Source organism: Micropterus dolomieu, linkage group LG21, assembly GCF_021292245.1.
Source record: "Micropterus dolomieu isolate WLL.071019.BEF.003 ecotype Adirondacks linkage group LG21, ASM2129224v1, whole genome shotgun sequence".
NCBI lineage: Eukaryota > Metazoa > Chordata > Actinopteri > Centrarchiformes > Centrarchidae > Micropterus > Micropterus dolomieu.
In genome coordinates this window covers 2,621,008-2,635,113 of record NC_060170.1, presented here as the reverse complement: position 1 = coordinate 2,635,113, position 14,106 = coordinate 2,621,008, and the positions used below count along the sequence as shown (strand labels likewise).

The following is a 14,106-nucleotide window of genomic DNA, read 5'->3' as shown; positions in this document are numbered from 1 at the left end:
TAGAAGATCACTTGTAAAGTCTCTCACCTGATGCGACTGCTAATGTAAAAGCTGCAGAGAGGACTCAGCTGTAACTTACAGATCAAGAGGATTCACAACCAGATCAGTGTTAATAGAGTTGAGGCCAAACAGTACAGCCCAGCTATCACACAGCACTGCAAGGCGCTAAAACCATTAGCATGGGTTCAGTGTTTAGAGCCAAACACTCGCAGATAATAATAGCATTTCTTTGGGACATTTCAGTAAAACTGAATTGTCAGACATATTTGTCAATCTCTGATATGTTAGACGTCATGCATTCTGCTTAATTACATAATGTAGCATGCTATCTTGACTCTAGAGATGGCAATGTTGGTTGGTCAGTGTTTCTGTCCACAACTTTGGTCCAAATTAAAAGTTCTCAAAAAGTATTTGATGGGCTGTAATTCCATTTGGCACAGACTCCATAGAATGAATTCTAATGATGTTGGTGATCCTCTGACTTTACATATGGCGCCACCAACAGCTCAAATCTTCCACTCCTCTAACACATGTTCACGACATTGTTCATGACAGGATACAGTAAAGGACCAAATCCCTAAGAAGTTATAGTTATTGTTGTAGTGCTTGTAGGATCAGTAGTAGTAGCAGAAGCAGTAGTAGCAGAAAAATGTGCTGAATAGAAATAGAAAACACTGAGGTGGATGGCTGAGCAGTAGTAGAAATAGTAGTAGCAGTAGTGAAAATATGTAGTGTTCTAGCTTACTGGGTTCAAAAGACGCCTGACCTAAATTTTATTGGATTACTATAGGAACTTATGCAATATTTTTTCTGTAAAAATAATCTTAACTGCTCTAAACTACAAAAAGATCATTCATATGTGTCAGTCTGATATTAGATTTTTTTAACCTAATATCAGTTCAGCACATTTCCCATGATCATACATTTTGTCCACGCTGTAGTTTAAGTGATGATCATACAGCAGACTATATATTCTTTTACCTTGCATGTGTCATCACTTTGGCATCCTGGCAGCATGTTCTCCTCTGTGCTTGCCTGGTAAACTTCCACATCCTCTTCATGATCCTCAGTGGCCAGATGCTTGTGGTCCAGCCGAATGTCCTGCAGGCAGCCCTTGAAGATTCCTCCCCAGGCGTTTATGCTCTTGCCTGCTGGGAGTCCTCCGACATATGCCACATCCCCTGCCTCTACACTCACATTCCCTAAGGCGCGATGATTGCCTGCTTTGGGGAAGACTACATGGCCATAGTGTACCTCTACAGTCACCAAATTATTGTTGCCATCAGTGACAAACATAGCCTCAGACAGCAGTGTGGTGTGAGGGCTGTAGATAGCAACAGTTCCCTCCTTCAGATAGATTGTCAGGTAGGGATTTCCTTCTCGACGGAGCTGTAGGAGCAGACCGTTGTGTTTGAGGGATCGCATTAAAAAGGAGATGGTGAAGTTGTCTCCATGGTTTTCCGAGATGTTGAAGACAGCGTAGCTGGTGGTGTTCTCATGACCGAAGGTCCAGGACAGATACTCTGTGGTGGGGGTGAGAAGCACAAAGTTATCAGTATCACAAACAGAGAACTGTCTTTTACTGGAGGTTAAACCTCCTCCTCTCTAGTGCTGTAAGCTCATTACACATCTCCACCCTAGTAAAGAAAGCTCAGAACCAACTGTATTTCTTAAAGAGGACCTATTATGGTCATTTCCAGCTCAATGTTTTGATTCTGGGACTCCATAGAGTAGCTTTGCATGATTCAGAGATAAATCCTTATGGATCTTGGCCCTTATACTGGCCTTCATGCAGGCCCTCAGTTCATTCTGTCTCTAACAAACCATTTTAGCTCCTGTCTCTTTAAGGTCCCCTTTCCTAAAAGCCCACTTTGTCCCAATGGGCCTACTTCATGGAAGCTTCCCCAGTGCTTGTGAGCTGCTGTTTCTTTATACACCCAATGCTGTTGGCTGTTGGCATTCCATTTACTTTGGAAATCAGAAGTTGGAGCTGGGAATGACACCAAAGTTGAATGAAAAAAATTTATATGGGACACAAATACACAGAAATGCTAATAAACAGTATAAACTACAGCTTTCACTGTTGATACATGAAGCAGCCATCTGGGATCACAAAGTCGGGGGTAGTCAGCTCTCCCGACTTTTCGAGTTGGAAATCCAACTTAAGGGCCCGTTCCAGTTAAAATTTCCAACTGAGAACTTGGAAATTTTGACTTCCCAGTACAACTGGAACGCAGCATGTGATCCTACAGCTTGACAGCAATGGCATAGTGTAACTTAGCTTGGAAAACTGCGACATGGGGCTAAATTGGAAGAATTTACTGTTTATCAGACCAGCTGTGTGTTTCTGGCCAGGCCTCACTGATTTTTGTACAAAAACACACAACATTTATAACTTTATTCACTGAGTGGTTGTGAAACTGGATCATATTGTATGGAGAGAAAACTTTCACAGATAATTTTAAATTAAAGTGCTATTGTAGCTGTCACTGGCTAGTTATCACAGTTCGTTGTGCAGCTAGTGGTCCTTTTAGCTCAGCTAACTGCCCCTACTGGGAGCTCAGAGCCCCAAGTGAGTGTTGCTACAAGCTCCCAGTTAGCTAGCTAATTTGATTGCCCTGCTGCACAGCTAAATGAGCTAACAGTAGTTATGGTTAGTAAACATTAGCGGTAACTTTGGCAAATAAAGCTATCCGTCCATCAAGGAACTGACTTTCCTTCACAACTGAAAAAGAACTTTCCCCACTGAACAACCTCCAAAAACTTAACTTAAAGAGTAGTTCTGAGCAGAGTAGTCTAGCATAGCTAGACATATCTCCACACTTCTGAGGCAAGTTGATGTCAGATGGCTATGAAAGTATAAATAAACACTGGAAATCAGAGCAGTCTGAAGCCTGCTTTTTGCTCACGGGGACTGTGACATTGTGTGTCATCACATTCTTTTTTACATTCTGTACGTTTACCTCATTATTTGAAACTTTGGCCACATTTAATATGAACATACAACATTTTTTTTCAGAGAAAATAAGGAAAAGCAGAATAGGTGTCTGTTAAGAAAGTGAAATTCTCGTGGCAAGTTCTTCTTAGCTTTACAGAGGAGCAATAGAAAGTAACCTTATAGCTTGAATCTTCAACACACTAGTATTATGCTATGCCTATGCCTTTTTTTAGTTTTCTTTAAATGAATGATCAGTTTCAGTCAGCAGGTACTACTTAGCCTGTGGAACTCTGGAAAAGCATTTTCAAGACATACGCTATGTCTTAAAGCACTTTGAATTGCCTTACTGTTGAAAGAAACTATATAAATAAACTTGCCTTGCCTCTTTATTTGCAAGAGCTGATTTGAGAATGACAAGAAACACAGAGATGTAAACACTATTGAGACTAGAAGGCATAGTTTTTGTATTCTCACATTTACATTTACATGGGGTATTTATATGTTTTTTTTTTAATTTTGTAACAAACTGACAAATTTGGTGGTAGAGGAAGTAAAACAGCTCAGACTTTAATACATCCAGTGTTCATTGTGCTCATTAGGAGGGAGTTTAGATATTGTTCATACATTTAGATTTGTCACACACTCACCAAAAACAGCTTTGAGTTTGTGCTTTGAGTGGGATACAAATGTGTGATTGTCTTAAGTATGGCTATAGCGTAAGAATTCCACCAACAGAAGAATAACAACAGTTAATAGTTTTAGAGACCCTCACTTTGAGAAGCTTTGATTATTACACAAAAAGAAATCCTACAAGTCATGCTGTAAGTACTCTTACCTTTCTCACAGCTTTCACCATAGTATGGCCGATTACACAGACAGCTGGCACGAACCCACATGTCCACACACTGACCACGTTGCATGCATGGATTTTCCTGACACCAGTCTTTTTTGCCGCATCCCATTTCCAAACCCTGGTTCTCCTCTCTGATGAGATCCTGAGGTAGAAGCAGCTTATGGTCAACTTGAAGGTCTTCCATGCAGCCAATGAATCCCCTTCTGCTGGACGTATGGGCTAAATATTCCTCCGGTGCCCCTCCAACATACAGTTGTTGCAAGGAGCTGGGTTGGAGGAAGATCAAATAGTTGTAGCCCTCGTTCTTCACCTGGCACTCGTCCTCACAGCCGGGTCCTTTTACAACTAGAACCAGCCTCTCATCCATGGTCACGGTGACCTGGTGCCATTGCCCGTCATTGACCGGGCCAGAGTAAATTACCTGCAGTACTTTCCCTGACTTCACCCTGGCCTGAAGGCAGCCTCCAACAAGCTCCAGTGAGATGAAGCGCTCCATAGTGCCCCGGTAGTACAACACCATGTCTGGCAGAGTGCTCTTGAATCGGAGCTGCATGTGGAGCCCATGGTTATGGTCTTTAGTTTCACGTTTGGTCCTGTTTTTGGAAATGGGCAGCTGCATGTGGACGTAGCCCTCGGAGTTGAAGGAGAAGGTGGTGGAGGTGTTGCAGTGTTCTCCAGTCCAGCCAGGCAGACACAGGCAGGTGTAGCTGTGCTCTCCATCATCAGTCAGCACAGGGATGCACTCTGCTTCGTGTTGACACTGGTGCTGTTGGCAGCCGACCAGAAGGACATCACAGTCTCGCCCGCCCCATGGCTCCTGGCCAGGCTCTGGCACAGGGCAGTGACACCTATAGGAGTTGGCAGCATTTTCGCACGTGGCGCCATTCTGGCAGGGATTGCTGTCACACTCGTTGATATCCACCTCACAGTGTATGCCTGCAAGGAGAGATATTCACGTTTAGTGTACTACACACTGATTTAACTTCTCCTTAGCAGCCAAAACACATTCTTCACATGGATTACAATGTAAGTCATATTTAATCTAATAACTTAACCACATAAATCTGGTTAATTAATTAAACAACAATGGGACTGTACTGGGAGCCTAGGAAGTCAAAAGGCAGTAAATGACTTAGACACAGTTAAGCATGTTCCCATACAGATGAACAGGCAGGTTTGGTTGAGGCATCTGTGTCTTTTGCAGATGAGGAAATGATTGGAGGAAATAGTCAATAATAATAATTATAATAATAATAATAATAATAATTACATTTGCATATATTTCCTTAGCACAATTAAACCAGTGTCTGCCATACTCACTGTATCAGATAGACATTAAAATATTGCACTGTATGCTCGTCAGACATACTTGTGCCGCACACATACACACACCCTGTGCCAGAATTACAGTCAATCTGCCTGGATTCAGTAGTCAGAGCTGCCTCATCAAACCAAATTCAGCAGTAAGCCCTGACAGCAGCAGTCAACTTGCATTAACATAGTCCTTTAGTATACTCTACACCCAAGGAAGCCTAAAGCTGTTTGTCCTCTCTGTGCCAAGACTCCACCCTTATACACAAGCTCGCAACTTTCATCTTTGTTAATGTAGCATTAAAGTATTGTACCATACTGTACCTGTCAGCCACCAGTGCCCACAGCAGCACCACAGCAGCAGCAGCATCAACCTGCTTCCCCCCATGATCCACCGAGCCAACACACTCCTCACACCGCTGGATGACAGAAGTAACACAACCAGGTTCTCTCTCTCTCTCTCTCTCTCTCTCTCTCTCTTTAGCTTACAAAGCAGAAGTGCCTCCACTCCTCCACTCTGTACCAGCCCGGACTGATTACTAGCCAGCCCTTCCCACCTTTTCTTCTCCTCCCTCTCTTTTTCCCTCCACCATCCTACACTGAATCCTTTCCTTCCCTCCCTCACACCCCCTGCTTCTCTCCTGTCTACAACCCAGCCCTAGCAGAGTGGTAAGCCTCCAGCCTCCAGCTGGCTCCTGTCAGTGTTTGACAAGAGGAATGCAGTGCTGCAGTCCCCTCCCTGCTCCGTGTGCTGCCCTGTGGATGCCCACTAGCGGCAAGAGCTGCTAGAACAAACTCACAGGAAGTGCTGCAGGTTCAAGGCTTCAGGTGGGCCAGACCTGAGCATTACCGGACAGATACATAGAACCCATATTGTTGTTTTTGTTTGCATATCAGCTAGTCACTCTCATCCACCACTGTGTTTAATAATATCACATTAGAATTCTTGCCTATAGGAAGACTTGAACTTGAACTAATTCAAAGACAATTTAATTAGACTCAACACTAGTATGTCATAGTATGATCTGGTATTACTAGCAGTGACTTAGAAAGAAGATTAGTGGCAGACTCAAATAGTGGCAGACTCAAAGGTTATAACTTTGGAATTGTATTGCAAATAGTCAATAATGACATCTTAGATCAAACTCGATTGTCTGAATTCCAATTTGGCATTAAATTAAATTTTATTATCATTTTATAGAGCATGTTTCAAGCAATAAGCGCTTTCAAAGTTTCAGCTGTTAGGTAAAGCCTTTCTATAAAAGTACGTTTTTAGACGAGATTTAAGGCACCAAAATAGTCAGCTGATCTGATGCTCAGTGGAAGGCCGTCCCCGAGCTGAGGAGCCAATACTGCAAGGGCTCATTCACCCTTTGTTACTGAAGGACAGAAGTGATCTAATTTTTGAGACATTCCTCAGTTAATAAAAAAACGACTGGACTACTTTCTTTACATGTTGCTCCACGCTCAAGTTGCTGTCCAAAGTATTTTTGTAGCTGACTTTTGTTGGGAGTCAGTTGGCCACAAAATGGCTGTATTTGTTCTGAGCCATGTTCTTTATATGTTATGTAGGCAGTGTATGTAGTGAAGTTAAAAAAAAAAAAAAGTAAAACAAAAAACAAAATATAGGTCGCTTCGAGTAAGATGTGCATGTTTTAGTATTTCCTGGCAGTCTACATTTACTTAGACTGTGAAAGTTTGGACTGCAGCATAAAATGCACTTTACTGGAGTTGATGAAGTAAACATTTGTATGGATCTGCGGTGAGATTTATGCCTGATCAGAAGTGTTTTCATTTAGTTTCAGTTTTTTACCTCCGGTGAAGAGCAGTGCACTTGTCTCATTCAGCACAGTCCCAAACAGGGTCTGCGTCAGTCAGACTGTTTAAATATTATGACTTTATTCTTATTAAATCACAACTTTATTCTCATACTTACTAGCCTATGACTTTTTTTCAAAATATCATGATGCAGAAAAGGTAGAAATTGGTACAGAAAAATTCACGAGAATCCAGGAAAGGAAGTGTTAAATGCTCAAATGTTTCCCCCAGACTCCCACTTAATATGTGTCCCCACAATGTTGAAATGAAACCTACGCTGTTGGATACAGCTGTGTTATGTCTGAATGATGTGTTCTCTTCATTTCAAACAACAGTTGTCCAACTTATTCACTTCTTCAAAAATGTCAGCACTCACATTATTCCCACAGTATTCTGTGATATTAATGTTGTTTTAAAGGGGGTTTTCACCTAACCCTTCAAAAGAAACACATTTACAAATGTAATTCTGAAACACCCTGCAAATGTATCAGCAATTATGGGATTTATACATTGGCATGAAAACAGTTAAAAGTCGTGACGTGATGAAGACACAGTGTAAATGCACAGATTTGTAAATTGGGACCAAACAAAAAACTATAACCCAAATATTTCAAATGCATCAGCCTTAAAAAACTCATTAAAAGTCTGGCTCCTAACTCTAAGCGTGGTCAAGTGCAATAAGAAGGGAACAGGAGGGGTTCATCTCTACCGGCTTAACAGCCAGTTACAGTGATGACCACCTCATGCATGTGGAAAGTCAACCTCTTACACACTTGTTATACAAAGTTAACAGGGTCATATGTTTGAGCCATATGGAGTTTCCTCTATCTTTGCTTGCTGTTGCACAATAGTGACATGTTTACAGTGCAGCATACCCGAAGTATGCAGTGCAGATTGTTTTGAAAATGCCCATTGTTTTGCTTACTATGTTGTATTATCTGTTTTTCATCAGGCTTTAATTAGGCTCATAAGCAGCTTTGCTGTAATCTCCCCTCCCCCTGACACATTTCTTAGGAGACCCCGATTTAATGCCCAAGGTGGATGGCTGACATATGGCACCTTTTATTGGCTTTGTTGTTTACTGCTATGCTCCTCCATACCATATGCCCTCTCATCCCCTCCTATCCTCTGCTCTGTCGTGGCCTCCTCATCTCATGGCCATTATACACTTGCCTCTCATTTTGTTGATGAGAGCTTTTGGCTGAATTCCTCAATTCTAAGTCTTGCTTGTGCATTTCAAGGTCATCGTTTGGTGCAGTTCCTCCTGTTTTGAGTGATGCAGTGACAAATCTCCTCTAATGAGGAATTAATACCTTGGCTGGCCATGGGGAATGATCAGAAGATTAACCCTATATTGTTTGGCGCAAAGGGTATCTCTCTACACTGGCTTCTTCTGCAGAGCTTCACTTCACTTCACTTCACTATCTAAATTGGGTCTCAAAAGGAACTTGTTTTTGCAGTGAGGCAAATCAGTACAAAAACAATGAAACATAGTGATAAAGTCCAATCTAATCTAGTATAAATAACACCAAGTCCATGTGATAAGCAAATGTCCTACAAAATGAAATTTTAAAATAAACTTTTAGTTTAACTGCTAGTTTTAAAATAAATATGAATCCTAAGCTTTCATTTAATTGTCATTAAAGTTTTCAAAAGAGGTTAAATTTTCTGCCTTTTTTCTGTCAAAGGCACAACATCAGTCCATAACTCAGATAGCCAATACTTTATGGCCTAAAGACGAACGAGCCATAGAGTAATATTCAGGGGCATGATGATGACGAGGAGGAGGGTGAAGGACAGCACACAGACAGCTCAGACCCTTCAGGTAGCTACGGTGTCAAATGCAAGACAAGAGAGGGAAGAAATGAGAGAGAACAGAACTGTCCAGAGAATCATCCTCAATGCTTGATGGCTCCATTGTGTCTTGTATTGTGAATTTTCGCGACAAATAAAAATAATCAAACGTATTAGATTTAGTGTACAAGGTTTCTGAACGTAGCGATTATTAATCAGAGGATGAATTAAAATATGTGAAAATTATAGGAGAAGCAGCCAGAGAATGAATGACATTTCTGCTAGTAAAATGACATGAATTATTTCTCACAATAGCCACTAGGCACCTGACAAGGTTGGCTGCTGCTGCTAGTATGTAGTATGGTATTGGGACACAGTTACCACTTTGTTCCCCTTTCTACCATATTTAGCCTCAGTATTTAAGTCAAAACTCAATATCATCAATGCATCAAGGTACACTGTCCACTGTTATCCTTTAACAGTCTGGGAAAGTGCAGGTAATGTTTGTCTGAACTCCAGAGTCATGTCTTCAGCTGTAGTAATGTTCAGCCTCAGTAAGTCAGAGTCAAAGCTGTACAGGATCACTGACCACAAGCTCATGCAACAACTGCTGTGTGAATTTCAGGTAGTGCTTCTCCTTGCACTGACTTCTGCAGTCAGTGAGGATGAACAGAAAAGGGACATGATAAAAGTCTCTGGGTGCCTCTGGGGGAAGAGCAGCTCAATTTTGTTTTGTTATGTCAGTAGATAAGAGTAGAAGAGCAGATGAGAGGTTTCTCCTACCTGTGAAGCCGTCTGGACACACACATTGATAAGAGTTGACCAGATCCTGACAGCTTCCCCCATGCTGACATGGAGCAGACACACACTCGTCCACATCGACAGAGCAGTTGTCTCCTGCAAATGGAACATATTAATGTCTATAAACTATGTCCTCATTACTTCATGATGTGTTAATTTTTTTGTGAGCTAACTTACCAGTGAATCCTGGCAGACAGTGGCAGATGAAGCCAGCTGCCTCTTCATAGCTGAAATTGTCTTTGCTGAGTTCAGGCAGCCTCCCGTAGCTCAGGATATCTGAGCGCTGGAAACACTCACCATCATTCTCACAGGGATGCTGCTCACACTCATTTATATCAACCTGGCAATTCTCTCCCTCGTAACCTGAAAACACACATGGGATTATGCATTTGAGCCTGGAAGGGCACCCTGGAAGACACGTCCTCATGTGTTCTCCACTTCCACTGGAAGGGCACCCTCTGATAGTTGTTTGTAGGGTCACAGCTTAGATAGATGCTTTCATAAAGTAAAACCTTAGCTAAAAATGGGAGCTTAGAAACGGGCCTAAAATTGTTAAGACCAGAAGAATCAAGAGACAGACTTTTTAAATGGGGTTGAACAAGGGCATTTTCAGGAATAGAACCTGCTGACAGAGTAGTTTAAAATTTGCAAAATAGAGGGGGTCACTGTGTTAAAAACATCCTCCAGAAATTTTACACAAAGAATATCTAAAGGAAAGTTGAGGTGTCTCTGAAGATTCTCAGTCATCCAGGTCATAGTTATTCAAGGAAGGCTAAAATCAAGGGCAGCTATACTAGACAATTCTTTTCTCATCAAAGACGCTTTTTTAGTTCAGACTGACTAGTAGGGACTCCCAGCAATTTAACCTCTGTGGGGTTGTTATCAAGGTGATGGTGGGGTCGTTAGTGCTCCCGGCTGTTGCCGGAGTCACGTGAGACCACATCCAAGAACCAACAATACGGATGATAAGGAAAAGAAGAGTAAACATAACTACATTGTGATTCCATCAGTATCAGAGAAACTCAGGAGGATTTTCAACAAACTCCACTATTTTTTTACCCAAGAACACACGTTTTTTAAAGAACACACTGAGACATAGTAGTATAGTTAACCCGAAACACTGCACACCCAAACACAAGAAAAGCAATCTAGTGTATGCTGTCCAATGTACTGAGGAAAGCACAGACCTGTATATTGGGGAAAATAAACAACCACTACACAAACAGCCATGGACATATTTTGAATAGGGAGGACAGGTGGCTTGAAAGAGGAGTAAAAGGGGATATTCACACCTGAACAGAGAAACCATCATTGAACAAGGGAGGAAGGCTGAGACACCACTTATTCCCAACCTACAATACTGGCCTTTCATCGCTTTCCAGGCAAGTTAACAAACACTCACATTTGGCCTCATGTAACTCCAACAACCACAACAACAGTTGTAACAACAGCCAGGAGTACTAACGGACCAACCTGTATCCATCACCTTGATAACAACCCCACAGAGGTTAATAGCTGGGACTCCCTCCCAGTCACTTAGAACTGAAGAGGAGAGGCAAAACGTCTTCAAGTATCTTCAACCAAGTCCAATAGTCCTTGATTTTAACCTTCCTTGGACAGGTTGAGGGTTTTATTTTCATTACCATATCAGTGAGTATAGGTGAAGAAATTTGATTAAATGAGCAGGGGGAAACTGCAAAGGGCTTCTCAACTATAACTGGAGACTCTTCTCTACTAATACTATTTAGACCCAGCCACTTTTCCCAAAAAGAGCCTAGTGACAATTCTAGCTACATTTTAGATAGACCTTTTTGTGTTTATTCTGTCCAGAGTCCATACAAAAGCCTTACAGATGTATATAGATGGAATTATAGGATTGTGAAAAATAATAATGTTTAAGCTATGATGTCATTCATTATTTTAATTAGTATGTGATGTCATTTAGCTACTGTTCAAACAGACTTTAGCTACTTTCCATAGAAAACAGTTAGCAAGATTAAAAAGTACTGTGGGTTTAGTCCCCAGGGCTTGACCACAATTGCTTATAGCCAGTATGGACAAAAGGAATAATTACAGTGACTAATATCTCTTCCAGCAAACAATACTTATGATATGTGAGTATTGTATTAAGGCCTATCTGAAAATTTTGGAACCTATCCTGTAAGTCTTTAAATCCACCGGAGAAATCTGCGTAAGGATGTGCACACAACACATACACTCTCACAAACACATTTATGACAGTGAAAAGACTGCTGACGTTTGCATCTTTCTCTGTCACAATGTGCTTATACATCACTTTTCATAATTCATAACAACCCTGAAGGATTTAAGAAGTGCCATGCTGCTGTCTTTATATAGCTCTACATTAAATAGTGAATGGTGCAAAGCACAGCCCTGCTCTTTAGCCCCCTCTTGCTTCAAAACAAAAAGAATTGTTCACATTGTGAGTCAAATGTAATGGATATGTATACTGTAACAGAATGTAATAACCTATGCTTAACAGTGGGTTTATGTGTGACTGTGGCAGTGACTGAGAGTTGGTGCTCTGAGTAATGGTGTACCTGGCCAACAGAGGCACTTGTATTGGTTGATCCCCTCCAAACAAGTGGCTTCATGCTGACAGGGGTCAGAAGCACATTCAGGAATATCCTCTTCACAGTGGTCGCCTACAAAGCCTGTCCCTTCACAGTCACACTCATAGCTAGAAAAGAGCAGAGACACAAATTAGACAAGTATATTAGTAGTAATAGTAATTAGACTAGTATCAACAAGATGAGGTGGATAATTTTATCTAGATTTTTTGCACGTTCTGTAATATAATTTTCTAAACCAATGGCTCAGTTTTTCAAAAAGATTGTATAGTCAACAAAACTGTAATGCAAGGCTATTATATTTTGGTGAGCAGCAGCCACTGTGGCCACAAGTGGCAATTACAGGATAATGACGTGTTGAATTTCCCTTCATTTCCCAAAAAGTAAAGTCAGTAAAGACATCGTCATTAGGCTTCCTGACTAAGAGCAAGTGGAATGGGGCCAGAAGCAGAAAACAACATGTCTCTGGTGAGGTGAGTTGCACTTGATTTACTTTAGTTATAAAATCACTGAAATCTTTACCTATGATATGATGCAACATAGCACAATTTGTCAGTGGTAGAGAAGAGTCATAGTGGAACTAGTGTGTAGTGTAATTGTGTCAGTTACACAACAATATCTATCTAAACTTTGCTAACATTAAAAAACAAAGACATTCAAGATTATTTCAGTTGATTCACACAATAGAATATAAACAGAACCTGTATTTGCTCTTCAATGTACTTGACCTTTTAAAGCACGGTGATTTAAAACACTCAAATAAAATGGATTGATTGACTCATTATCTGATTGTTTGATTGTTTGATTAATTGATTGATTTGTCCCTAAGATCCTTCACTCCCCCATCTTCCTCACTCCCTGCTGTTCCAATCGGTGTTACTACCAGGTATTCTTACCACCTCCAGCCATCTAATGACTCATCACAATGGCTGACAGTAAGTGGATTAATTCTTATCCCTGGTCAACTTTAATGTCTGCCATGCAGCCTCAGGACACAACACACTGCTGGATGACACATCGGCCTTATAGGCTCAACATGAGAGGGAATATAAACACAGACAAAGAAAATAGAAAGTCAGATTGAAAATGACACTAATTGTGTATTTTGGTTACGCATATGTAAGAGATTACTTACAGCCACCAGTCAAGCTCAACGTATGGGTCCAAGCTTGATTATAACTGGGAATATGATCAGATTCCACCAAAGTTCACCTTAATCCTATTCAGACATCTCATCAAAGACATCATTCTAGTGTCTAATGTATGAAAAACTAAAGATAAAGATTATTGTTGATTATTATTGTTGCCTAATGGAAGCTTTATTCTGAAAACCTTTATTTTGAGGACCTTAATAATTCTGAACTAAATTATCATTGGAAACACTGACAGAGGGTGACGATACCAGTTTACATGTGTATTGTTGTTTAGTTGTTGCATATATCCAGTAGGCAATTTGAGGCTGGATGAGGGGGATATCATCTCCCTTGTGAGCAAAATGACTAAACATACTACCATTTTATATATTAAAACACACAAAACCAAAAGAGTCGCTCATTAGTCTGTTTCGCTAGTGGCAGATAAACAAAAGGAACTGACCCCTGTTAAAGATGAACAAATAGCCTACTGCTTATAACCACTTGATTTACCGGGCTCCTGCTAGATTATAACTTAAATATCCACAGAGGATAAACCACGTTGGTCACTCACAAAAGCAAATAAAATAAACAATTCAGGTCATAGCAGACATTTCAGCCTGCAGACAAAATTTGGCAATTGTGCCTTTTCAAGCATCAAAGCTCCTTCATTTTACTAATATTAAGTTTCATGTAATTAATCAACACCAGCTGACAAGTCTGTCAACCTCAACTGCCTAGGTTCACATCTTGTTATTTCAAAAACACAAATATCTAGGTCTGTTTGTCAGACCTCATTTATACCACAGTCCACAGTATGTGTAACTGTTTAGCCATGAGGTTTTATTGTATTTCAAAAACCCAAAC

The 14,106-nt window shown here is 40.8% G+C and overlaps 1 protein-coding gene across 1 annotated transcript in view; it reads right to left on the bottom strand.

Annotated features, from left to right (window-relative positions):
- Window positions 1-14,106, bottom strand: part of LOC123960727 (protein crumbs homolog 1-like) — a 34,126-nt gene that overhangs the window by 8,409 nt on the left and 11,611 nt on the right. Inside the window, exons 4-8 of the mRNA XM_046035649.1 lie at window positions 12,077-12,216; window positions 9,693-9,878; window positions 9,498-9,611; window positions 3,774-4,727; window positions 982-1,523 (exon numbers count right to left, since the gene is read on the bottom strand). Of these exons, the coding sequence (XP_045891605.1) occupies window positions 982-1,523; window positions 3,774-4,727; window positions 9,498-9,611; window positions 9,693-9,878; window positions 12,077-12,216 (1,936 nt within the window). The remainder of the gene's footprint in view (window positions 1-981; window positions 1,524-3,773; window positions 4,728-9,497; window positions 9,612-9,692; window positions 9,879-12,076; window positions 12,217-14,106) is intronic.